The 27,217-nt window shown below is 36.4% G+C and overlaps 1 protein-coding gene across 1 annotated transcript in view; it reads left to right on the top strand.

The window, feature by feature from the left end:
* Window positions 1-463: 463 nt before the first annotated feature.
* Window positions 464-27,217, top strand: part of Cyyr1 (cysteine and tyrosine rich 1) — a 110,142-nt gene continuing 83,388 nt past the window's right edge. Inside the window, exons 1-2 of the mRNA XM_015478670.2 lie at window positions 464-943; window positions 6,202-6,304. Coding sequence (XP_015334156.1) covers window positions 871-943; window positions 6,202-6,304 — 176 coding nt within the window. The 5' untranslated portion in view covers window positions 464-870. The remainder of the gene's footprint in view (window positions 944-6,201; window positions 6,305-27,217) is intronic.

The following is a 27,217-nucleotide window of genomic DNA, read 5'->3' as shown; positions in this document are numbered from 1 at the left end:
TTTTTGCTTCCAATCTGAAAAAAAAAAAAAACTTTTTCCTTTCTCTTTTCTAATTGCATAGGCCAGTAACTCCAGAATATTGTTCAACAATAGTGATGAGTGTGTACATTCTTGTTTTGTTTTGCTTTCCCTTGCTTCACTGGCATGCTTTCATTACGTATTTAATAAGTAAAACATTTTACCAGCTTTCAGCAAAGATACCAGACAGTTTCTGTACTTTCCAATTCTGGATTTTCTTTACTCTCATTCTTTGTACATTTAGTTTCAACCCTGAAAATTCCCTTCATTTGTTTAGAGATAAAAAAAAAAAGTAACGTTTTTTATCTCTTGCTTATGAAGGACAAAATAGTGCTAGAGGGTAGGCAGGAAAAGGAGCTGGTTAAACACCATAGCAACAGCCCAGACAGAGGGTTAGAAAAAGTTCCTTCGGGACAAGGCCGTGTCCTCAGTCACTCTACAGAAGGAAGCACAGCATCGTGGGGAGGAGTCGAGCCACCCCGCCCTCTGCCCCCTGTTAGTGCCACCCGCGGAGATGAAATGTGAGCCTGGGTGGCCCGGACGCCAGAACAGCCGCCTCCCTCAAGTGCAGTGGGGAGGGACAAAGAGTCCTCAGTCCCCAGCGCGTCGGGCCACCGCGCACCAGCCGGGAGTCCCGCACCTCTCACGCACGCGACGCGCAGACAAGCTCTCCTCGGAGGTTGGCTGGGCCATGGCCAGGTCCCCGCTTGGCCGGGCTCTCAGGAGCACTGCTCTCTCCGTCTGACCGCACTCCATCCTCCCGTGCCCTCCGGTACCGCACGCTCCTTAAACTCCAGCCTCGGTCCACACCGTCCGTCCGTCCTGGCGCGCAGTCTCAGGCCCCCGGCTTGGATGGACGCCCTGAGGCTGCCCGGGCATCCAGGGGTCTTGCTTCCGAAGTTGGTCCTGCTTTTAGTCTACGCAGGTCAGTGATGGAGGGCGGCGGGAGAAGGTCAGGGGTCTAGGGACTGTGATCAGGTCGCCGTCTGGGCAAACGCTGGCTGGGCAGGACAGAAAAGGACCTTTGTAGACAGCAGAGCTTGTGGAAGTCCCCGACAGGCGACAGCAGGAACCAGCTCGCTTGAGCCCTCTGCTCGGCCTTTTGTTTTTATATTTTTGATTTTTTTTCTTTAACTTTTCTTATTGATTTTAAGCTCCTTAAATAGTAAAAGATCAGATGTGTTTATTCTATGCATTGCAAATATTTTTACCAGTCAAATGCTTAATGAGTTACATACAGAAATTCTTAATTCTTATTTAGTCAAATTGGTCAATATTGTCTTTTATGGTTTCTGAATTTGGGGAATTTTTAGAAAAGACTTCCCTGTTTCATAATTGTCTTTTTTTTCCCCTCTTTTTTCTCTCTGCCAAGCAACTTGGAATCCACATTCCGGTACTTCGGGGATTTCACTCTAAGCAGGACAAAATGTATCAAGGATTCAAGGGAAATCTGGGGCGATGGCGGGGACTAAGGGGTAATGGGAAATCACTTTCAAAAAAACATCTGAAGCAAAGAAGTACTGCTAAATTTAAAAATAATGTAATTTGGTGAATTTCCCATTTTGTTATGGGTAACTCATGGCCCCTTCTATTTCCCATTTTCTGAATATTCCTGGTTTTTTTGTTTGTTTGTTTGTTTTGTTTGTTTTTTTTCCTGTTAGAAATAAAAAGCCTTACACTTTTGCTTTTGCTCTTTAGGAGTCACAAGTATTGAAAGCTAGGCAATTGAATGCTCTGACTTAAACATACAATTTTTGAGAGACAGGAATTCACCCAGAGTCTAATCTGTTTTCTTTGATGTGGTTAAGCACTTGTAGGTGAAGGGCATCTCATTTTCCTCCTTCCATTTACTCTTAGTGAGAATTGCTAATAATTAATGAAGCAAGTGGGTTTTCTTGTTTTGAGATTGATACAGAGCCCTAAATGGCCTTTCATTGGTTATTCAAGTAGAAAGTTAATTACATATGTGGTCCTTGCATCTGTTTGGTTCACAAAACAGTGCCAGCAAAAAGCAAGTTCTTTGTAAAATGTTTTCATGTCTCTAAGTTCCTATGACAAAAATCACAGTCTTTCCCATGACCTTGAAATGCTAAGTATATGAATAACATTGCAATTTACCTTTTAAGATTTAAAAAATTCTGCCACTGGAATGAAGATGCTCTTCTACTTTGTTACCTGAGAACCAAGGGAATTGAATTCCTTATCCAACTTTGACAGAAAGGAGTCAGAATAACTTTAATAGAAATTTTTGATCTGTTTATTAAAATGCAAAACTTGTTTTATTGTAGGGGAAATGCTGACTTTCTAATATAGAAATTCATAGAAGTAGAAAAGTCTACTATGAATCTAACATTTTAATCTGATTGCAGTATTCATTTTATTTAAATCCTATGAGGTTTTCCATATTTGATGGAGTATCAATTGCACTCATGTTAGTTTTATTTAAAAATCTCTTTATTAGTTCATTGGAAGCAATGATGATTCTTTCTCCTCCTCTGCTTATCAAAAGAAAATAAAAATACGAAAATAATAAACAAATGAAATTTGCTTAATCCTTGCTTGCCCTTACTCAGACACTTCACTGAACCAGTTTTTTTCTTATTCTTGTGGGTATTTTATGCCCTTGGTGGACTGAAAGTTTCTACTTTGCACCCCTGTCCTCTTCCTCTAGTTCTCTCAATGCTAGGTCCCCAGCTCCCCAGGACTCAGGAAACCAGCAAGGCTGGCTGGCTGCAAGGTTGCTTCCTATGGATAGCTGTCACTCCTTCTGTTTCTCTGATTCTCAATCCACCTAGTAAACTACGAAGTAATTGCAAGCCAGTACTAGGTTGTCTTTCATAAGAAATATTTAGTTAATGAGTTCTTTGGTGTTGATTCCTGAAATTCTTATTTCAAGGCCTTTTTAAACTTGCCCTATTTATTGGAAAATAAGCAGAGATCATGCTCTGAATTTTTTCTGGGCAAGATCTTCAAAGAATAGAGAAGCCCCAGACAAAAGGAGATGGGTTAGGGCATATAGTGGGAACAAAGGCATAAACAATGAGCTGGATATGTTCAATGATGGATAATTCCATTTGGTTAGAACTAAGATATAAAATTGGAAGTGTCTGTTGGGGCTAAATGCCAGAACACCACAGAAATAAAAATATTCAAACAGTGTGGTAAATTACCAGTTTCTTGGGACAAAAACCAAAGTAGATAAACCATTTACTTTCTGAATTATTTTCTGCAAAATGAATGCATTAAATTCCACCTTTCAAGACCAGCACGGTGGTGCCCACCTGTAATCCCAGAGGCTCTTGAGGCTGAGGCAGGAGGATCTCGAGTTCAAAGCCAGTCTCACCAATGGCGAGGCACTAAGCAACTCAGTGAGACCCTGTCTCTAAATAAAATACAAAATAGGACTGGGGATGTGGCTCAGTGGTCAAGTGCCCCTGAGTTTTATCCTTGGTGTCTCCTCCCCCCTCCTCAAAAAAAAAAATCCATATTCCATGTGGTTTTGCAAATAATAGCAAGGTTTCTATACCTGAATTATCATGGTTTACCCTCAGGTCACCTTTGGAAAGATACCAACTGTAGTGTTTATATTATTGTCCAACTCCCACTGCATGATACAAAGACAGGATTTGGTCAAGGTTTTACCTTCTGGGCCAAAGCCAGTGCTTCTACCCCCTCCCTTTCCTTCCTCTCTTGTCCTTAGCTATAGCTTGCAAATGCCATTTGCAAGCAAGTGCTTCAAGCCAGATATGGCTTTTCCTGTACTGCACATTCCTTAAGGAGGGGTGCAGGGTGAGTAGGGGAACCTTCTTCCACATCATGCCTTTAATTAAAAAACCTTTGAAGAAAGTTTGAACTGGCTAATTTTCAGGGATATTAACTTGGATATTAGAAGTGATATTATTTATCTTCCAAGGACAATTGGAGTATTCCATTCTCTCACAAATGAGAAAATGACCCTGTACAGTCCAGAGTAGGATCTTCATAAAATTATCCTCACAATCAGCCAGAGAAAGCAATTAACATCACAAAATGAGCTTTAAGGTAAGACTGAAAACTCAGTCAGGCAAGGTCATGATTGTGACTGTGTTTGCCATACTATTAAATTTGCCCTTTTCAGTAGTAGCTTAATTCTGGGAAATAGACAAGAATACTGGAAAATGCCATAAAAATAATGGACAATGTGTGACATGATCTAGATGTTTACTGCAGGTATAATCCAGTTTCTTGGCTACAAGATTTTGGGCTTGGTTTCCTGTAATGTTGGCTCAAAATATTTTGATAACACCATGTTCTTATGATAGTAGTAATTGGAGTACAATGTTAGTAACTGAATCTTTGATATCCATGGAGAATTTTAGAGGGTTTCACTGCCCTGGGCATCATTCAAAAGGCACCTGTGAAGTTACTTACATATTGGTATCTTCCTCTGACAAAATAGTGAGGACTTGGCTGTGTCATGATTTTAGTGATTTTTAAGAACATGAAGCAATGTATTCCTGCTAAGTCCAGAGATAATTGACAAGTCTAAAATTTTCAACAAATTGAACAGGCCTAAAAATGAGAGCTACAGAAAACTCATGGAGAAAATTATAAAATACGTAGTCTTGAAAAGTGTGGTATCCATGGGGACTGGAACTGTAGCTCAGTGGCAGAGTGCTTGCCTAGCTTGTGTGAGGCACTGGGTTCAATCCTTAGCACCACATAAAAATAAACAAATAAAATAAAGGCATTATGTCCATCTACAACTACAAAAAATATTCTTGAAAATGTGTGACATCCTTTGCAAAAAATAGCGATGGTTAATACATTAGCTTCTCCCTTGGATATAAATAATACTGTGTTTCTCTCTTTGAAATTTAAGAGTGGATTTCAGTAGAGTTACTGAAAACTTCAAGGTTCATATTTATTAATCTGTAATGTAGAAATAAAATTGAGGGAAAGACAATATGAACTTTCTTACTTGTTCCACAAAATTCATGCATTATTAATGAAGGCAGATGAGCTTTGAGACCTTCTGAACACGTCCCTTTGTAAAGAACTATTTTAGCAAAGAGGGGATTTAAAACCAGTCTAAACTTTCTTTTCTAGATAAATGAATACAGGGATGTGTAGACAAAAATATAATGTTTTAATACTTTAAATGTTATAACTCTTAGGAACTCAAAAATTTTGTATAATTTGTATAATAATGTTATCTTCAAGGACTGAGTTGAAAATGACTCATTTGGTGATTCTTGAATATATAACTTAAATTATCAGACTATTTAATGTTTTTCTAATCATATACCTGAAACTCACACATCCATTATAATTCATTTTACTGATTATAACTCAGTGATAACCTTAAACTGTTGGATATAAATCGCTTTCTACTTAAGTAGAAATCATTTTCTACTTAGGTAGAATAAAGAATTTCCAAAGCTAGTGCGATTTGTACTCGATATTTCTGGTATAAATTTTACTTATTGAAGAATACATTGAAAAAAATAGCAATTTGGTTTTGTTGACTCCCACGTATTCTTTTAACCCCCAAACACCCTTTTCCACTTTCCACTTGATGTTTCAAAACTTATGAGTTCTTCCCTGTGATATTAAACTATTAATTATTCACAAATTAATTATCTGTGTGAGCTCTTTGTATAACTAACTCGATCACCTTCCACCTCATTTGTGTTTTGCTGTATGTATGCAAACTGTATTTATGAGGGTAAAAATAGGTGTTAAAGGAAAAACATATAATGCATTGTCATGTCAGTCATACATTGGTTTTAGATTGTCACTCTTTTGGTATGAGCCCTTTCAGAAACACTTTCCATTAGTTGAGGTTGAGAATGTAACACCCTAAAATCAGAAAACCATCAATTTAAAAGTATTATAAGAACTCTGTTGACAAATGGAATGGCTGATTAGTTGGCTCATTCATTCATTTCTCCCTTCATTATCTCAGTTAATCAACACCCCCTCCCAATGATTGTGTTTGGTGCAGGAGATTCAAGAATGGTCTTGGCCTTTACCAGCCTGGAGTGTGACTGAGAAGAAAGGCTAGTTTAGATTCTTGCACATGTTATGGGATTCACAGCATGACCATGAAGATACAAGTGTACTGAAAAAGTGATTGTTGACCTACTAAGACATGAATTTGATTTCACAACTCTAACTGCTTTTGTGGTTTCTGTTGTTTAGAGGATTGCCTTGCTCAGTGTGGCAAAGATTGCAGATCCTATTGCTGTGATGGGACCACACCCTACTGTTGCTCCTACTACGCCTACATTGGGAACATTCTCTCGTGAGTACTGCTCACATTTGGCAATATTGATGTTGTTGGGTTATGTTTTCAAGCGTACTAAATTAAAGATATGGCTTAAAAAATTTAAGATCAGTTGCTTATTTTGATACTGGGGATTGAACCCAGATGCATATTACCACTGAGTTATATCCCAGCCCTTTAAAAAAAATCATCTAAATTTATTAATTATTTTTTTTGTGGAACTGGTGATTAAACACAGGTGCACTCCACCACTGAGCTTCCTACCCAGCCCTTTTTATTTTACTTTATTTTTTTATTTTGAGATAGGATCTACCTAAGTTGCTGAGGATCTTGCTAAGTTGCTGAGGCTGGTCTTTAACTTGCCATCCTCCTGCCTCAGCCTCCCAAGTTGCTGGAATTCCAAGTATGCACCACCACACCTGGCCCATGTGGGAATTTTTGGTGTGATGGGGATGTTTCACACCATGTTGTGGTATATTAAATGACTATACATAAGTCAGTGCTTGGAACTATCCATTTACAACTGGTACATTTTATTGTAAAGCTGCCTCAAAATGGTAGATGAGAAACATAATATAATTGGTTATTAGCATAAAATCTTTACTGGAGATATTAAGCACTCATCATTACCTAGTATTTTGTATTATTTGACAAAATGGACAAGTTAGTATAAATTGAAATTAGAAAAGAGTTAAAAATGATAGTTTTAGGGTTGGAGATAAAGCTCAGTTGGTAGTAGTGCTTTCCTCACATGCACAAGTCCCTGGGTTCAATCCCCAGCACCACCAAAAAAAAAAAAAAAAAAAAAATCAGTTTAATGATGTTAACAGAAAGTTAAATTTTTGTGGTTATCATAGTAATAAAGAAAAAAAAAACAATGTACAATAAAATGTTAGATATTTTAAATGAGTAATTTTATAATCCACTTTATTTTTCATTTATTTTCAAAGTAAAAATATTGGATAAGTTTAAAATGAGCTAAAAAACAGTAGAGAATATACTTTGACATATTTTGGACTATTCCTAAGTTGGTAAAGTTTGGTTCACATGACTCTTCTTGCTGAGGTCACCCGGAAGCCAACCTAGTTATCAGAGTTGAGAGATATTCAGCCCTTGATTCTGTTTACTTCACCTGATTTCACTCTTTTGCAAACTAATCATTAAGATTCACTTTTAAAGAAATTATAGGAGCCGACTTCCATTATTTTTTAGTTGAAAAGTTTTCTTTTACTCAGTTTCCCCCTTCTTTTAGGATATTTTCTATACCAAACATGAGTTACTTTGGGCAGATAAATTCAGGACCCACACCTCAATTTTGTTTCTTGTTTCCCTGAGGAATTTTTAAATTTACTTCTGTCTCCTGAAAACCTTTCAAAATTAAACTTAAAAAATAGAATACCTACTTTTGGTCCTTCCAGTCACAGATACTGACTTCTATATAGGAGAATAATGTTATCTTCCAGAATTTAAGAATAATTTTTATACTCATTGGCATATATTATTTAATCAGTTAATTATTTATAAATGCACATAGAGTGCTTATTACCATGGCATAGCTGGACAAGGTCCTGGGGTCCAAAGATGAATAAATGATACATCTTGACTTCTAAGACCTTGAAATCTAATAAGATAATGTAGCCAAATAATTTTTGAGGTAATCCATGAAGTGTTATTGAAGGACCAGAGAGAAAACAGCCCAGCCTGCTTGTGTGTATGTGTCTGAGTGTGAGTGTGTATGTATATGTGTGTGTGTGTGTGTGTGTATTTAGAATGAAATGTTTAGAGAAGCTTCAGAAAAGGCATTTGATCAGAGTTTTGAAGGAAGAGTAGGAATTTGTATAGATTCACAGTGAAAAAGGGAAGTGTATTCCAGACAGAGAGGCTCCTATATACAAAGGCATAGATAGAAGGAAGGAAATGATCAGTTGGGAAAAACCCATGTTATTCAGCTTAGTTAAAGGGGGGAGGTTAAAATCTGACTATAACATGGGAATAACTGGGTCAGATACAAGATAGATTCTTTTTTAAAAGTTAATTAATTTATTTTTACATACATGACAATAGTGGAATGCATTATACTCATCATTACCCATTTATAGCACAATTTTTCTTAACTCTGTATATAAAGGAGGTTCTTAACAACATACTTTTATTGGACATTCCTACCAAAATTCCAAAGAAATAATTCAGTCTTTTTCTGATAAAACTAGCCATCTGGTTTATGCAGGAAGCATGCATTCCTAGACACCACTTAGAACCCTACACAAAGGTGAGCAGGCTCCAAGCTCTTATTTACTCCATAGATGAAAAGTTTAGAATGTAAACTTTGAGATGTTAGATTATTTGGAAGATTTTATATGGCAAATGTGCAACCTTGTAATTTTTTCTTAAATTTAAGAGATTGTTGACCAGGAGGACAATTACTTGAACATTTAGAAGCATTTGGTATGCTTAAAAATGAGAATTTGGGCCAAGTTGAGAAATAAACAATTTACCACCAGATTGATTCTCAAACATTCATTCAGCAACTCTTCTCCATGAAAGATGAAATACTCTGTGATGAATATGAAAAGGACATTTACATTTTTGCTGCTGATGGAATTTAATTGACATTTCCTAGAGTGTGGATCCACAGTAAAGACATAGTGTATGAAGTACTTTTTAAAATTGGTAGAAGTCAGGGGAAGAAAGGGTGCATCTGAGTGGTTAATTACTGTTATCTAATGGGACAAAATAAAAACAGGACTGTCCTATAAATTAAAGTATTCTGCCATGTGAATAAGAGAATAATTGAATAATTTTAAATATGAACTAGAATTTGACTGTTTTGGACACAATGAGCCAGATGACAAGATACAAGTTTTAATTCACTAACTCAAAAATAGATTTTAGCTTTTCTAATTTGCCATTGTGAAATGCTGATCTGTCTAAGGATTCTTCAGAGCACCATCTGGTCATCATAAAAACCCCCATGGGGGAAAAAATCAAGAGGAAGAACTAATAATGGAGATCCTGGTGGGATTAAGTTTCTTTTCTTTTCAATGAAATGTGAAAGATGTATTACCCACAGTTTTGCAAAGACAGCTAATAAATATCACAACTGTGATTTTAGAGCCAGGCTGTGCATGAAAGCAAAGCTGGAATAAAAGATAAAGGTTTCATATTTTCAAATGACACTTGAGTCCTATGATCATTAACTGAGTGTTCTGAATTAAACACAGGAGGGTACTAAGACACTGACAGAAACAATGCATTTTAACAGAGCTTAGGCATTCATTAAAGACATCATTTAAATTAAAATAATTTTAGTCTTAGACATGGGGGAAAAACTCTGAAGAGTACATACTGAGTGAATCAAAGTTTGTGGGATTTTTTTTGGTTGTTGTTTTAATAATGGCACAAAGACAAGTAACTAATATGATGTTTACAAAATACAAACTTGATTTAAAATGTACAATAACATGTTTGATATAAGAAGAAGGTCAGGGGCTGGGGATGTAGCTCAGTAGTAAAGCACTAGTCTGGCATATGCAAGGCCCTGGGTTTGATCACCAACACCTCAACCACAAACAAAAGGAAGAAGGTTGGTGGTTCTCAGGAGACACAAAATTGCGTCTTGTAGGTTATTTTCAGTAAGAACAAATAAAAATGTGTTGCATCTAAAGCTTCTCTCCATCAAATTTATAGTGTATCCTAATTGCCTAACTCCTGTGGAAAACACAGTATGCAGTTGAACCAGCGAGGAGGATCTTTAACTTCAACATTAGGACCTGTAAAGTCTTCTAGGAGAAGAGTAATTTTAAGATCCAACTTGGATAGAAAAACAATTAATAAAATTCATCATTCAGAATAAAACACTTAGGAAACCCAGAAAATTACAAAAAATTTTTTAACCTAAGAGATATCTTTAAAAAACAGAACAAAAAATAAAACCCCACTTAACCTTGAACACTATGCTCAGTGGCAGGACAGTGAAACCCTTCCCTTTCAAGACAGCAGTAGGTGAGAGCAGTAGTGGTGAGAGTAGTAGTCTCTCACCACTGCTGTTCATCATAGTACTGAAAACCCTGGCAGGTGCAATCGACAGGACACGTATAAAGACAGGTAGAAGGAATTGGCAAGGAAGAAACTAAATTGCTGTTACTTATAAATGATATAATTGTCAATACTCTTCAGGTTATAAAACTAATAATAGAATTCACTGTGATGACAGGTTACAAGGCCAGTGCACAAAAATTCGTTTATCTCTATATGCTAACAATGCTGATTAGAAAATGTACTCTGTGTGTATGTGTGTGTGTGTGTATGCACTGTATATAATATACATGCATATATACATAAACAAGTCTCAAATACAATATAAGTAATCTAATAATATATGCTTGGCATTTATGTACTAATCCAAATACATAAAAATTTCAGGGTATGAAGAGAAATCTAAAGTCATTGAGAAGTATATATAAATTATGGATAGGAATGGTGTAATGATGTCAGTGCTGGGATATGTCACTTACTCCTGAACTATCTGCAAATTCCATGTAATTCAATCAAAATCCACAGAATATTTTTTACCAAATTTGAAAGACTAGGCTTAAAACTTATGTGAGATAATAAAGGGCCCAGAAAAGTGAGGATAGCTATGAAAAAAGAGCAAGATAAGAAGACATGCCTCTTAGATGGTAAGGTTTATTATAAAGTTATAGAAAATAAATTGTGCCATACTGGATCACAGATAAACCAAAAATAATACAGAGCTTACAGATGACTTATACATGGGGGAGCTTGATAGGTAACACAAATAGCATTAGAAATCAATAGAGGTGGATGGGTTATTAAATAAATGATGCTAAAAGTATTAGCTACTCTTTGAATAAACATTAAACTAGATTAGTCCATTCTCTGCATCCAAAATCCATTCCTATCGAACTAATTACATAAATTCAAAAATCAACTATTTATAATATTTTAAAAGGGGAATATTACAATATATGCTTTATGTTTTAAAAAGTTGAAACAGAATTTAGAGTGTTTTCACTCTATGAAAATAATAATTATCTGTGTAGATATGTTTAACCTATATGTACTATAAAATGTATACATGTATGAAACATCACGATACCCAATTAATATGTGCAATTTTTATGTTTTTATGTATAATATCAGAAAAACAGTTTTTAAAGCAAACAAAAAAAAAGAAAGAATGGTATTATAGTGTCTGGATAGAAAGGTTTCTAAAAAATGAATAAATAAAAAGCACAAATAGTAAAAGTAGAGATATACTAAAAATCATTGAACTGTACACTTTAAACTGTTGAGTTTTGTGGTATGTGAATTATATCTGTTTTTTTTTTAATGGTGAATATATAGGGCAACTGAATTCCTAGATAGAAGTAAGAGAAAAAAATCCCCACTTGGAGAAGATACTGGTAATTCTTATGATTTACATAAGATTAGTTTCCAGAATACTCAATAGGAAAATGTGCAATTCATATATTAAAAAATAAAAAACCTCATAGGGCAGAATACTGAAGTTCAGGCCATAAACATACAGAAGAGGTACCGCATGGCTGCCTGAAGCATGGGAAGCCATTAAAAACGATGAAATGCCTTCTCACACCCATCAGGGGGCTGTCCACATTCCATAATTCTGATAACACCAAGCAAGGTGGTCAAAGCTGAGAGGGTCCCCACAATGCCAAAAGGAGAACATAAACCCTTAAAAATACCTGGAGAGTAATTTGACCCCATCTAGTAAAGCTGAAGATGGCAACCCTTAGAACTTAGCAATAGTTCTTCATTATATCTTTCCTAGAAATTTTCAGACATGCAGGAGGAGACATTTGTAATATTTGTTGACATATTATTTAGAATAATAAAACACTGGAAGCAACGTAAATATCTACCAGAAGAGCGTGGATAAATAAATTACGATATATTTGTTCCATGGAAGAGGTAGGTGATTAAAATAAATCAGTGTAAATTAACATATCATTATAGTAAATCTTGAAACTGTAATGCTGTGTAAAAAAAGAGTGAATTAAAGATGAATGTGCACAGCATGCAACATAATTCTGTGTATTATTTATGGAAATGTGCACATGGTAAATGTGCAAATGTATGAAGGAGAGAAGGGGTGCACGTGAATTTTAGACTGCCCAGGACTTGAGGGGTGTCCAGGGATAAAGGACTTCATCAGGTACAGATGGCCCTGGGCAAACTGGGACAAATTAGTCACCACAGGGAGAAGCATAAGGCCACATAGTCTTCAACTGTGTAATATTTTATTACTTAAAAATTGAACAACTGAAGGAAAAATTACAAATTGTTAACATGTAATTAATCTGGTTGGGTATGTAGGTATTTATATGGTTTCTGACTTAAAGGTGGTTCCACTTATGATTTTACTTTATGATGGTGTGAAAGCAGTATGCAGTCACTAGAAATAGTACTTTGGGCCTGTACCCTGACTCATCCCTATAATTCCATCACCTATGGAGGCTAAGGCAGGATGAATCAGAAGTTCCAGTTCAGCCTCAGCAATTTAGCAAGACATTGTCTCAAAATAAAAAGGGCAGGGGATGTAGCTCGGGAGTAGAGAACCCCTGGGTTTAATTCACAATACCATCAAAAAATACATGAAAAGAAATAGTACTTCAAATTTTGAATTTTGAACTTTCCCAAGCCAGTAATATGCAATACAAAACTCTCATGATGCTGGCCAGTTGCAACAAATACCCTCTCTGATCAGCCATGCCATCCCAAGAGGAAGCTATTGACACTCCACGGTGTACTTTGTTTCCAGCATTTGGGGATATTGTGTTATGTGGTTTTCCATCCCATATTGCCTACAAAATGCTCATCTATGAGATAGTCACCACTTTGTTATAAAATAGTCTTTGTATTCAATGATGTCACTTGACTCCAGGCTAATATAAGTGTCCTGAGTATATTTAAGGTAGGTTATGCTAGACTTTAATGTTCTGTTGGTTAGGTGTATTAGAAATATATATATATATATATATAAAACTTCATATCATTATTGTTGTGGAGCTTCTATGTTTGTAATGCATAATTTGATAGTCCTTGTAATTAAAAAGAGAATAAAGAAATGAAATTTGGATGATGGCTGTCATGCGATCACCTGGACACCTTGTTCATATACAGATTCTCATTTGGTAGGCTTAGGTGGGGCCTGAAATGCTGCACTTCTAACGACTCCCAGACCATACTGGTGCTTCCCATCATGGTGCCATTTGACAGTGTCTTGTGCTACAGGATGAAATGGTAGAAGAGCCTGGGACATGTGTACTGAGATGTGAAAAGAACAAGTCCGCGTAATTTATGAAGTTTCTGTTTGGGATGATTGGGTGGATCACATGCTGAGAACTAATGGAGGATATGCAAGAGGTTCAGAGACGGGAATGGATTCTGTTTTGAGCATATGGGGGGAGGCTGGTAGACTATACATCAATGTCTGTGAGCCTTCACTGGTGGAATGCACCAGTCTGAAGCTGAGTAAAGAACACAGAGCAGCACGTAGAGACTTGGAAGTGAGGAGCCTAAAGCTGCTGGTGGAAAAGATATGGGGAGATGAATAAGTTGTTCTGAAGACAGGCAAAAGAAACAGAACAGCAAGCCAATGATGGAGCTCCAGGGACATTCAGCAGCATGCAGTGATGTCTTCCTCTTTCACATTTGGAGGCCATTTCAGCCTCCTTCACCTCTATCAAAACTGATCTGAATACACCTACCATAGTGGTGTGGACAAATGTCCCTATTTTGTTTTATTTGTTTTTGTGTTTAATATTGCATAAAATGTAGGTAGGATTCATTGAATTTCAGTTCATTCTGAATTGCATATGGTACCCTAAAAAAACAGATTAGGTGATGGTCCATCTATATTTAATCTGTGGCTGAAGCAGATCACTTCATATCTGGTCACATATTTGAGGTTTTAAGGGTTCTTTTCATTAGATACAAATCACAGTTATTATTTTGTAAGAGAATGTGTGTTTGGTGATGGTAGAGATTCTTAGAATGTAGAGCACTACTATCTACTTAATGTTTTCTCCATCCCAAATGCTTAGAATATGGTTTTTTTTTTTTATTTTTTGGAGTAGCACTTATGGCCTAGGTATTATTATTTCTGTCTGTCAAAATGATGAGGTTTGGGCTTAGAGTTAAGTAATCATGCAGTTGCACTCAGGTGTGATGGAGTGGGCTAGCATTTAAATGTAGATGTACTTTCTGCTTTACTCACTGACTCCTGATAATCTGAAGGAGGTTTCAAGATGGGCTGAAAGAAGATTGCTATTGTTAGGAAGACCCATACCATGTTTGGGGATAGTCTTTTCTTTCCTTTATTATCTGGACTAAATTCCTTCCTATATGCTGCTATGACAGTATCCTTTCTAGGCCATGTTATTGTTATCCATTTATCCAAGTTTCTAAGTTATGGGTCTGTCCTCTCCTGTTTATGTTCCACACCTGAGAGGACAAGGGAGCCCCTTTGCCAACTCACCATCCAAGCTACAGGGTCTATTGGTCTGAAAGATCCAATGACAAATCATTTACAGGCAGGTCAATCCTGCATTTAAACATGAAAAGCCTGAGATTTTGCAGGGTCTAAATTAATATTCATCATCTGGATAAATATTTGTTTAGACAAGTCAAATCATAATATGAATATGTTATTGGTTTCGGAGACTGTCTTCATAGAATACAGATTAGATGTTATTGCAGAAGAAAAGGTGTGATGGAGTCAGTTGTCACTTTCTAGTCACACTGTTTATGATAACTTAAAACCAGACGAGAGGGACTAGAATTGAAATGCCAATTTGATGATCATGATTTAACTTCTTGTCATGTTTCCCAGTGACTGCTCTCTATCAATGAGGCAGTGTGATCTGCCAGCATATGACCATTAAGGCAACAGGCTCCCATGGAACTCTATTCACTTCTATAATTTTTAGAGATGATGTGTATTACTGACAAAATTGAGGAGGGAAATTTTATTATTGATAAAATTGAGGAAGGAAATTTACATACACTCAGTGATTTTTCCTCCCTTATATTGGGAGAATTCTGGCAGGCAGCTGCAGCCCAGAGCACAATGTCTGCCAGCCATCTCCCAACTGCAAAATGTTAGGCTGAACACACCCATAACTAATGAAGATTGCAGAGGGCGATGATAACCTCATAAAGTCTAATAGGATTTCATCCAAAAGTGCCACAGGTAAAAGCCTTAGCTGTTTAACCCATACCAACTCTCTGTGACTCAAGGACAAACACCATCTCTAGTTTCTATATCATTGCTATGGAATGAGGAAGAAGAAAAAAAGACCTTACAGGTAAAGAGAAAAATTTTTTGTACTTTTGCATAAGCCAGACAAGAAATAGAGAAAAACCCTGCACATTACTTCAAATGTATTTCTGTATGCATTCACACTGCCAAAAGGCAAGATGAACTATTTCTCTCTGCTGCATTTTGCTAAAGATAAGTGCTACCTTATCTTTTTTGAAGGCTGATATTGTGTTATATCTGGTATTTGTAGAAGGAGAAAAATGCTGTATTAACAGTATAGAGTTGGTTGCAAATAACTAACTCTATACTGTTAACACAGCATTTCTCCCTCTACAAACACCTGATATAACACAAGATTAACCTCCAAAATATCACACATAGAAATTGAATTGAGGGGTCTTTTTAAATTTGATTTTTATTAACATTAATTGTACATGTTACTGGGATTCATTGTGATATTTTGCATGCATATAATGTACATTATCAAACCTAGCCTTCCTTTATTCATATCCCCATCCCACTTCCCAATCTCTAGTTAAATGAGTATTATACATTTAATTTCACAACTTTCAAGTATGAAAGAGAACATGCAGTACTTATTCTTTCTGTATCTGTTTTATTTCACTTAATATGCTGTCCATAGTTCCATCCATTCTGCTGTGAATAACAGGATTTTATTCTTTGCCATGGCTGAATAATATTCCATTTTGTACATATACCACATTTTCTTTATCCATTCGTCCATTGATGGACACCTATGTTGACTCCATCTTTTAGCAATTGTGAACAGTTAGAATATACATTTATCAAAAAAATACTGAAGGCTCTACTTTGAGGTTATCTCAGAGAATATCCATCTTTACATTAAGTAGATAGACCTCACCCTTTTCCAGGTAGAATCAAACAGGAAGCAAATCTTTGATTCTATTCTTAATTAATAGTACTTTTGTCAACAGGAAGTTGTAAAAGAAAAGCCACAAAGGTTGAGATTCAGAAAAATCAGGTTTGGGTTTCTCTTTTATGCTATGTAAACTTAATTTTTCTTATATCACTGAACCTCAGTTTGCTAATGTATCAAAAGAAAATATTACAAACAACTTTCCTCCTTCTCATAATTGGGCCAATGGATTTATTCATACATAAAAGCTCCTAGTCCTGGCTTTTCAGAATTTTTCTGTCATTGATGAAAACACTGGGCTTTGAAAACATCTGGAATTGGGGAAAAGTGGAAACACAGGAGGAAAGCAACTTCTCCAAGGTCATTTGAAAAGTCTGGAAAGATTGCCACTTCTGGTGAGAGGCACTGTCCCTGGCCCTCTGGACTTCCTCAACAGGAGAATGCCACCTGCTGAACTTGAACACCCCTTCCCTCCCCCCTAGAGAGCACTCTCAGCCTTTCCTGAAACAAATGGCCCTCTTAATCAAATGTGATTGCAGTCTGATAACTGCAAAAGCAGCTAATTAAGTCTGGTGTCCTGCTGCCCAGCAATTGCCAAAAGCATAATACACCCTGAAAAGTCAGGTGCATTAAGTCTACAAATCTGTTGTGCTGCCCTAGGCTGACCCGTGAGTTAGAGAAAACAACTGAGAAACAGAGACAAGTCTAAATGAGAGTACATAAACCTGATTTATGAAGAACCACATACGTAATACCAGCGATCTGGAGGTAATGATTTGCTTTATAGTTTCATTATAAAATTCCAATGAGATCCCTTTTAGAAATTTATTTTATGCACAACTTTTCAGAAATATTTATTTTGCATATGCCTGGCTCATCTGGGAATAATTTGTGCTCACAACAAATGTTCTAACTGCTGGTCATTTCAGTAGTGATCATGGTGCTCTCTAGATAGACGTATGCTTTTTTCATGTGATCGGTTAGAATTGCCCTGATTAAGCTCTTTAAAAACTCTATCAGCAGTTCTCTCAGTGCAAGTCAATGCTTTTAAATTTACAAGAAAAGGGGCAACAACCTGCCTCTGACGTTATTGCACATAACCTACATTTGCAACAATCTCCAGTCTGAACATATTTTCAGGGATAGCAGATAAATGCCAGATGGTGACGCCAAATAAAAAGTCATTGATCAAAGCAGGGACCAAAAGAGGTCTATCGGTTCCAAAGTGACTTTCCTTACATTCAGCTTGTTGGTGTTACACAGCCGACTGTCAGATGAGCTCTATGTTTTGCTTAGTGTTTGTGAACTGGAAGGGTTGTTTTCCTTCTGCGCAGGATGAAAGAAGCAGCTACTCAGGGCTGTGCAAAGTGAATGGTAGGAAGATGGAGAGCAGAATCCACAGTACTGCCTAACCAGCCTTGACTTCATTAAGTGTTTTCCTTTCTTTACCCGACCATGGACTAAGCAGCACAAAACACATTGGAGGGCATTAAGGCCAGAGAGAGCTACTGGAGGAGCTCTCTAATTTCAGTAAAGTAAGCAAAGGCTCTTCATGCTTCAAGACCCTGGTAGGCATTCTCTGATATTTTACTTTTGTAGTACTAACAGATGGGGTGAATCCCACTGCTTTTTCTTTTCTTTCTATCCTCCTACCACTCCACCATGGATAGGAGCCCATTTGTTGACATATGTATACAGTAGGGTAAATAAAGCCCAACCTTCTGGCCAGAGAACCAGAAAGGGTTGCCCCAGGGAACTAACAGGTGCTCTAGAGATTGTAGAGATGGAAAACTCAGGGAAGGGGCTTCTATAGTTGCTTGTGAATTCCTGGGCTTACCTCCAGTTGCACATGCATGGATCTGACCCTCAACAGCCCACCACAGACCTGAGAACTAAATACAGGTAAGATAACCACAGAGATCCCACAGCAGTAATTGAGTGGTCACACAGGGGGCCCATCTGAACATGACTACAAAGGTTTTGAAAATGGAATTTACATTGAAACCACAACCCACAGAAGTCTGGTTGGAACTTATTGTCTTTAATTGAATCTAATTGATTGCCTTCTAAAATGAAAATATCAAAATTCTCCATAAGCTTCAACAAAAATTAAGTCTCTTAAAGAATTAAAAAGTCCAGATTGCAATTTAATATACTCAGCATAAAAAGAATCAAGGAAATTTTAACTCATAAGTAAGGTGTTAGTCTCACTGACAACAGTCGGGTGACAGATGTTGCAATTACCTAGTAGAGACTTCAAAGAAGTTATTGTAAAAATGATCCATGAAGTTGCCACAGTCCGGCTGGCTGGGCAAAATAACCGGGGGGTGACGAGCAACTTGTGTAGATTGATACAGCAGGAGTGGGAGCCGTTTATTGTAGGACTGGAGGGCTATATATACATTCCACACAGCTTATCTTAATTAACATAAACTAGATACAGCAGTCAACCAATAAGGAATCTCCACACTTAATGGCTCGCTGGCGTTACTTCACAAACCACTCCCTCTGCCAAAATACCAGGTGCCATCTTGACTTGTTTACAGACCCTAACATGAAGTAATGGCAAATACTACTGGAAATTAGTGGAAAAGCCAAAATTTAAAAAAAAAAAAGATAAGACAATATGAAATTTTAGAACAATAGCAAAAAATATACAGTAACTAAGGTTTAAAAAAATTCTCTATATGGGCTCCAAGGGAGAATCCTAATGTCAGAGTAAAGAATAAGTGAATTTTAAGACAAATCACTAGAAATTATCTGGTCAGTGAATTATCAAAAAAAAAAAGGAAAAAATATAATGGTTGTTGATGTGGGTGATTGGTAGAATGTTTGCCTACCCTGCCCTTGGGTTTGATCCCCAGGACTGAAAAAAAAAAAAGCAAAGTGTCATTAGAGCAATGACTGACATGAACATAGATGAGGCCTGGAGTTCATTGTCATCAGAGTCCCAGAGGAGAGGAGGAAGCACATGGTGCTAAATCTGGGCATGGGGCACACACCTGTAATCCCAGAGACTTGGGAAACTTGAAGCAGGAGGATTGCAGGTTTGAGCTGGCCTCAGCAACTTAGCAAGAACATATGAGTCTCTGTCTTGAAAATAAAATAAATAAAGGACTGAGGATGTCTCTCATTGGTAGAGTGCCCTGGGTATGATCTCCTTTAACAAAAAGGTAAAAAAAATTATGGCGCTCAAAGAATTTGGTGAAATTAGATAACTACAGAGTCAAGAAGCCCCACAAATTCCACAAGGATGAACCAAGAAATCTACGTCTAAATACATTATAGTTAAACTGGTAAAAACCAGAGAAAAGAAATCCTCAAGCAGCCGAGAAACACAGCATATTACCTATGGGGGAAGTAGGACTTTCATGACTTCATATTTATCATTAGAAACCCTGTTTTTTAAGTGCTGGAAGAATAGAACTATCAATCCCGACCTACATATTCAGTGAAAGTATCCTTCAGAAATAGGAATTAAACATAGACATTCTCAGATTAAGAAAATATGAAACTAGCTGACCTGATCTAAAAGGATTGCTAAAGAAAGTTCTTAAGAAAGAAAGTGAATGATACCAGAATGAAACGTGGAATATCAAAAAGGAAATAAGAGAATTGGTATACGTCTGGGTAAGTATAATGTAGATGATTTTTCTCCTCTTCAGTTCTTTAAGATGCATTTGGCAGCTGAAGTAAAAAATACTGCATGATACTGCTTTCAAAGGGTATCCATGTAATCATTGATGCCTCTCTAGCACCAAAGGGATGTGTTGAGAGATTTAGAGGATAGTGAAGTTTCTATATTCTAAGTAAAGTGATATAAAATCAGTTCAAAGCAATGATAAGTATATATTCTGCAATTCCCCACAGAATCCAATTAAAAAAAAAACAATGAAAATCTACAGAGCAGTATAGTCAAGGTCACAATAGACAAATTAAAATGGAATATTAATAAATATAAATGTTCATATAGCCAAAGCAAAAACTGGAAAAGGGGATCAAAGGAGTGAAAAACAGGTGGGATAAACAGCAAATTAAGAACAATGACAGATCTAAATTCAAACATATCAATAATTACATTAATAGTCTAACTGGACCAGTTAAAGGACAGAGAATAGACATTTTTTGACGCTGACCAAAATCTACTGATATAGATAAATTAAAAGTCAAAGGATGGGGAATGCTGTGCCATGCCACCATGAACTGAAAGAAAGCTGGAGTGGCCCAACTGATGTAAGATAAAGTTCTGAATATTACCAGAGATAAAGACTGACATAACAGAGTGATACACGGGTCAGTTAATCACAGAGATGTAACAACCCTGGATGTGTATACACCTAAACAGAAAGAGAAGGTTCCTGAAGCAGAAACAGGAAGAACTGAAAGGGGTAATAGATAAGTCCATAATTATGGGAGACTTCTCTCTCAAAAAACAGGATTGATAGAAGTGGTCAAGGGAAAATCAGCAAACATTCAGAAGACCCCAAAGATTCCGTCATTCAGTGGATTGTGGTTGAAATGTTTGAAATGCTCCTCTCAAGCAGAAGGTGACCTTCTCAAGCGCTTTCATGGAACATTCATTAAGACAGACCACAACCAGGGTCACAGAACAGCCACACTGAAATTAATGAAATATGTTATCTTTACAATAATGGAATTATGCTGGAAACCAGAAACAAAAAGAAAGGAGAGGAATTCACGAACACCTGAACACAAAACAGGAGACAAAAATAACCCACTCTCAAGAGGAAGTGTTCAGGCAAATTTAAAAATACTTTGAACAAAAGTGAAAATTCAACATAAGAAATAAGCAATGAAGCAACAGCAGTGTCCAAAGAAAAATTTAGAGCATTAAATTATATTACGAAAAGTTTTAAATCAGCATATGGTTTCTATTTTTAGAAACCACAAAAGAAGGGCAAGATAAACCCAAAGCAGGGAGATCCAACAGAGAAAAATAATGAAACCAAAGCTTATTCTTTGAAAACATCAATGAAATTGACAAACCTCCAACAGGACTAACAAAGAAAAAAAGAAAGAAAAGTCACCAATTACTGGTGTTACAAATGACTTAAATATCTGAGGTATTCCTTGTAATATATTATCACTAAAATATGATATATTGATAGTCATAAAACACAGAAAAATACAAAATTGCATATCATTTTTTTGAATTTTATATAAATTCCTCCTCACTTACCAATTGCCCATCCAGCCAATAAATAATCAAGTAATTCTTTTTTTATTCCTTGTAGCAATTTATTCTCACAATTCTAGCAGTATTTACCTCTTTTTAAAAAATGTTTTTAAAATATCTCCTTGACTAAATTCTTGAATGCAGATGTCTATTAGAGTCACATCTTTAGTGTCTCTCCTTCCTAATATGATACCCAGTCCTATGAGAGTTCAGAGTTTGACAAACAGCTAGCCATATGGAAGATACAAACTATTAAATAAAACAGTTGTTGGTTATATAATCCAAGGAGAAAGAGCTACGGAGACAAGGAAAACCAGGTTTGTCTCCTGGCTCCATATTAGCTAGTAAATTTATACAAATTTATTGACTTCTTTGATTATCTATTTTTTTAAGTTAAGAGGAGATCATAGTAGCAACTTGCAAAATTCTTGTAAAGTCTAAATGAAAACAGCACTTAATTTCATGCTTATGTTACAGCAGATGCTTAAAATAGTTGGAGGCCTTAACACTTGCTGCTTGTATATTGCTGAACAGCTGGAACTACATAATAGAAGAGTGGTGTCCAAATTGTGTTCAACCAGGAATGTAAAAATGATTCAGCCATGCACAGTAGCGCACGCCTGTAATCCCAGTGGCTAGGGAAGCTGAGAGAGGAGGATCCCAAGTTCAGGTCCATCTTCAGCAACTTAGTGAAGCCCTAAGCAACATAGGGAGATCCTGTCTCAAAATGAAAAAATAGAAAGGTGTGGGGATGTAGCCCAGAAGTAAAGTGCCCCTAGGTTAAATCCCCAATACTCCCCCCGCCCCAAAATGATCCACTGGGGTGTCCTCAAGAAATCATAGAAATAGAAATTTTTTTTTGAAGAAATTACTTTAGGTTCTTTATCACAGTAGGGCAACTACTGGTTAAAACAATCTATTTAAAAAATTTAAAGACACTAAGGTAAGGGAGAAAATGGCCCATGAAGTATGCTTTGGGAAAGACAAGATGTAACTGTTGACTTTTAATCAAAGTGATAAAATATATATTTAGGTCACCATGAACTAAAGAGAATTGTAAAAATCTAAATATCTAGACCAGTGGTTCTCAGTCAGAGGTGATTTTGCTCCACTATGGGCATCTGGAAATGTCTTGAGATGTCTTTTTATATGTAAGAAGAGAGGTACTGGCATCTAGAGAGTAGAGGCCAGAGATGCTGATAAATATCCTACAAAACTTGGGCTGGTCCTTCACCTCAAAGAAGTAGCTAGCTTCCAAAATCAGTAGTTAGTGGTAAGGCTGAGAAACCCTGAGCTAGAAAAGGACCAAGCTTCAAACTAGCTCTGCCATTTAGAGGCCTTGAAGCAAAGCATTTAAATTATTTGTAGACATTTTAATCTACTTTAAAGAAGGTCTAATAACACTTTTTTTCCCCACTTAACCAAAATGTCACTCTCAGTTGGCAGTGAAATGCTTATTGTAAGCATACTTCATCTTCTATGGGTATGAGGGGAAAAACAGGTGGCACTATAACAATTGATAGACAAAGAAAAAGAAAATATGTCACCTGTTTCAGTAGCACATGTTAAAATATCTTAAATATATTATAAATAAGAGATAGAACAAGTGGCTGAACTAACCACTCTTCACGAGGATACTGGATGGCCCTCTATGCATTTTGGAACAAATGTTTAATAAAATCATGACAAACTTGTTTAGTCAAAGAATAAATCAGAAGAAAAAAATCAAAATTTTGATATTTGATATAATAAAGAGTGCCGCAGTCCGGCTGCAGCAAAATAACCGGGGGGGTGACGAACAACTTGTGTAGATTGATACAGCAGGAGTGGGAGCCATTTATTGCAGGACAGGAGCAGTATTTATACATTCCACACAGCTTATCTAATTAACATAAACTAGATACATCAGTCAACCAATCAGGAATCTCCACACTTAATGGCTTGCTGGTGTTACTTCACAAACCGCCCCCTCTGGCATTTTGCCAGGCACCATCCAGACTTGTTTACGAACTCTAACATTCCCCTGGCAAAATGCCAGGTGTTATTTTGACTTGTTTACAGACTATAACAAAAGAGTAAACAAGAAAACTACTTTATTGAAACTCACCTTCAGGAGAAAGAGAACAATACAAGTATGTCGACTTATATGAGTGAAATTGTTTGTATTTCTCTTTCTTCTTTAATTTTACTTAAGTGTTCTGCTGGCAGATTGCAAATAATACCATGAAAACTTATATTTATGCCAGTCTGTTCTAAACCGGTTCAAAATTTGACAATCCCTGATAGTTTGTACCTGTGTGAACACCTCTCTTAGGAATTGAGATTTTTGAGGAGTTGGCCCGCTCTGTGGTACTTTCCCTCATGCACCAAAAAGCCATTCAGAGATGGCAGAAATTCTAATTTCTCATGCTGTATAGTGAGAAACCCCGTAGATGACATGGAATAAAGACAAAGACATGAGGAACAAAAAGTTAAGGATGTCGATAATTAAATTTGGTGATGAAAATATTAAAATAATTAATTTCAATGGAGACTTATTAAGAGAAAAATACTGTTTCATGAAATGTATAAGAGAATTTTGGAAGAGAAAAGAAAATAACATGAAATCAAAACTCTTTAATCACTGGCAGCCTTCCCCAAGTATGTTCATACATTTTTAAAAATTCATTAAACTTTTTAAAAGAATGATCCTGGTTTTCGCCTTGTAATATAAATATTTATGAGAAGGGAGAGCTCACACACAACTGCAGAGACCCAGAGATTCATTCCTTTCTGGATGCAGGGAGAAGGTGGTGCATAAGGGAAAAGAGCTTATCCTGAAATGATTTATCTGAAGCCAGTAAAATCTGTTCTGCTTTTCAGATTATGCTATTAGGAAGTCCAACCCCCAGGTGTTTCAATTAATCAATGGTCTGATTTAAAAATCTGCAAAATCTTGTAGGTTTTTTTTTTTTCCTGTACTGCATCCATTTGTTTCAAATAGCACTTTTAAACTTGCGTTTGCGTACCACAAACAAAAAATATACTTTATTTCTTAAATCACATTCAAGCTTTTAAATGTCTTGCATTTGTAAATGTCAGACCTTAATTATTGTCTGTTCAGCAGAAGTAGAGATTTCATAGCATTTAAATTAGAGGTTCTCAACTTTAGCATGCATGGAATCACCTAGAAGTGCTTGCTAAAAATACATTTTCTCAGGACCTGACCTAGGAATTCAGGTTGAAAAGGTGCAAAATGGAGAAAGAAAAGCTTTTTTTTTCCACCCCCATTCTTGAATAAATAGTCCTTGGATCACACTAGGCTGAATAAACCATACCAAAAAGCTTTTCTTTTCAGACTTTTATTACTCTCTTTAGTTATCAAATTAACCTACATAGTTAAAGTCATTTAGTGAATTTTAACTTCTTTACCCTTACCTAGACCTATGTAAAGGGTTGTTTAAAATTACTCTTGTAAATATGTATCAGGAGTATTAAACATAAAATATAATAAAGATTCTCTTATGTTTGGTCAAAGTAATTAAATAGGAAGGCGAGATAAGTGTTATCTCAGTGAGTCCCCAAATAGTCAAATTTACAAAGTTTCTACCTCTACCATGAATGGGCTATGAAATAGAGATGACATTACAATCTGCCTCATTGGTTGCTATATGGACAAAATGAGTGAAAACCTATGAACCACTTGGAACTAGTTCTCAGTAATTATTGCTACCAATGTATGCTTCCATTATGTCAATTAATACATCCATGATGGGTAAATCAGGAGCGGACATTGCTATAACTGATAACTTGTATTTATTTAAACATGATCTTTCCTTGGCAAGAAGAACCAAAAAATAAAATGCAAATAAAATTATAACTTTGAGCAGAAAAGGACAAAGTGCACCAGAGACTGGACCCTAATTTTTTAAAGAAAACTTTAAAATGAGTGGTGGCTCTAGGGCTTTCAAACCAGAAAACTCCACTATCATCCATATTCAGCTCTTTACTTCTAGACATGCCCTTCCCCTATGTCCCAAGGCCACTTCAGTCTTTCATGTCTTAATGCTGGCAAGTTGACCTTTGTACTGGACAGTTTCTTCACCTTTTTCATGTCCTCTGAGACAGACTCAGGCTGCATTAACTTCCTGCCAGAGCTGGGCAAGCTGTTTCCTAAGGTACCCATTATTGTTGCAATAATACTCTAAGCAGAGTGAAATCTATGGTGGCATGGGTGAAGCTTTCTCTTCAGGTGTCCTCTCTACTTCAGCCTGGTCTTAGTCTTAATATGATGTGTACTGCTATAACAAGATACTGACTAATTAAATCCATGAGACCTGCCTCACTCCCAATGAGGGAAACATTAATCTCTCTTAAAGACCTAATCACCATCTTTTAAAGACTCCAACCCTCCAACACTGGCACATTGGTGACCAAACTTCTAGCAGTTAAATCTTTGTGGGACAAGCAATGTCCCACGTATAGCAGGCCCCTTTCTTGCATCTCAGAGGGTGCAATTGTATGGTCATGAATTATTATAGCACTTGAGAAGGTATTTTAATTGTCAAGATCATTATCTTTTCCATTTCCATTTTCTCTCTCTCTCTCTCTAATGGTTTGGAATAGCTGCACCACTTTGGAGGATCCTGCTGGAATTGTGGATGCATCTTCTGAGTTTATTTTAGGATGTATTTTTGTGGGTGATAAATCATGTTTATGTATAGTTAAGTTGCTGCTGGCCATTCCTAGATAGGAAAAGCTCCCAAGAATGATCAAGCAACCCACTGTAGAACTTACTCAGCATTCTGAAAGGAAGGAGAACATGATTAGGTGAGTAAAGTGTGTCCTACAGCTATGCAGAGTAGAAGTCATAGATAGTGATGGAGAAACAAAGTTTGAAATATAGGAGTCAGGAGAGAGTCTGCGGAAAATTCTTTTAAATACAGTATTACCACTTGTATATAAAAGAGACCTAATACAAGTTTTCTCAAATTTGATAACAGTCCTAAATTTTACACACTGCCACTAACATGCTGTGAACCTAAAAACAAAAACAAAAACAAACAAACAAACAAAAAAACTTAAATCAGGAATAGCCAAAAGCAAGTTATAATCCCTCATGCTAGTAGAATATTATACTACTTTTCTCTTACCAGTTTGGAAGAAGATATTGCAAGGTGGTTGTCACATGAACAGAGGATCAAAAATTTGCAGCCAAAAAATGTAATAAAACACTCAGGAATGTATATCACTGGCTGTGTTGAGCAGTTAATCTAATGTATTGATATCCTTAAAGAGAGGCCCCAAATTTTATAAGGTTCAAACTTAAGAAAACAGATCCACAGCTGGCTTTGATTAGGAAGTTGCACAGATTTTACTTATTCTACCTTGAACCTGTTTTTCCCATAAGTTTTGTTATTTTTTTATTCATGGTATTGCAGAACTTAGGTGTTCTAGTTTTTGCAGGAAGGGATATGCCATGTAATAATAGATTCACCTGTTATAACAAATTAATAATATGGTATCCAATAATTAATATTATCACTACAGTTG

The sequence above is a fragment of the Marmota marmota genome, unplaced genomic scaffold (genome assembly GCF_001458135.2).
Source record: "Marmota marmota marmota unplaced genomic scaffold, marMar, whole genome shotgun sequence".
Taxonomy (NCBI): domain Eukaryota; kingdom Metazoa; phylum Chordata; class Mammalia; order Rodentia; family Sciuridae; genus Marmota; species Marmota marmota.
The sequence above is the reverse complement of the archived record's forward strand: the minus strand, read 5'-3'. Positions and strand labels throughout refer to the sequence as shown.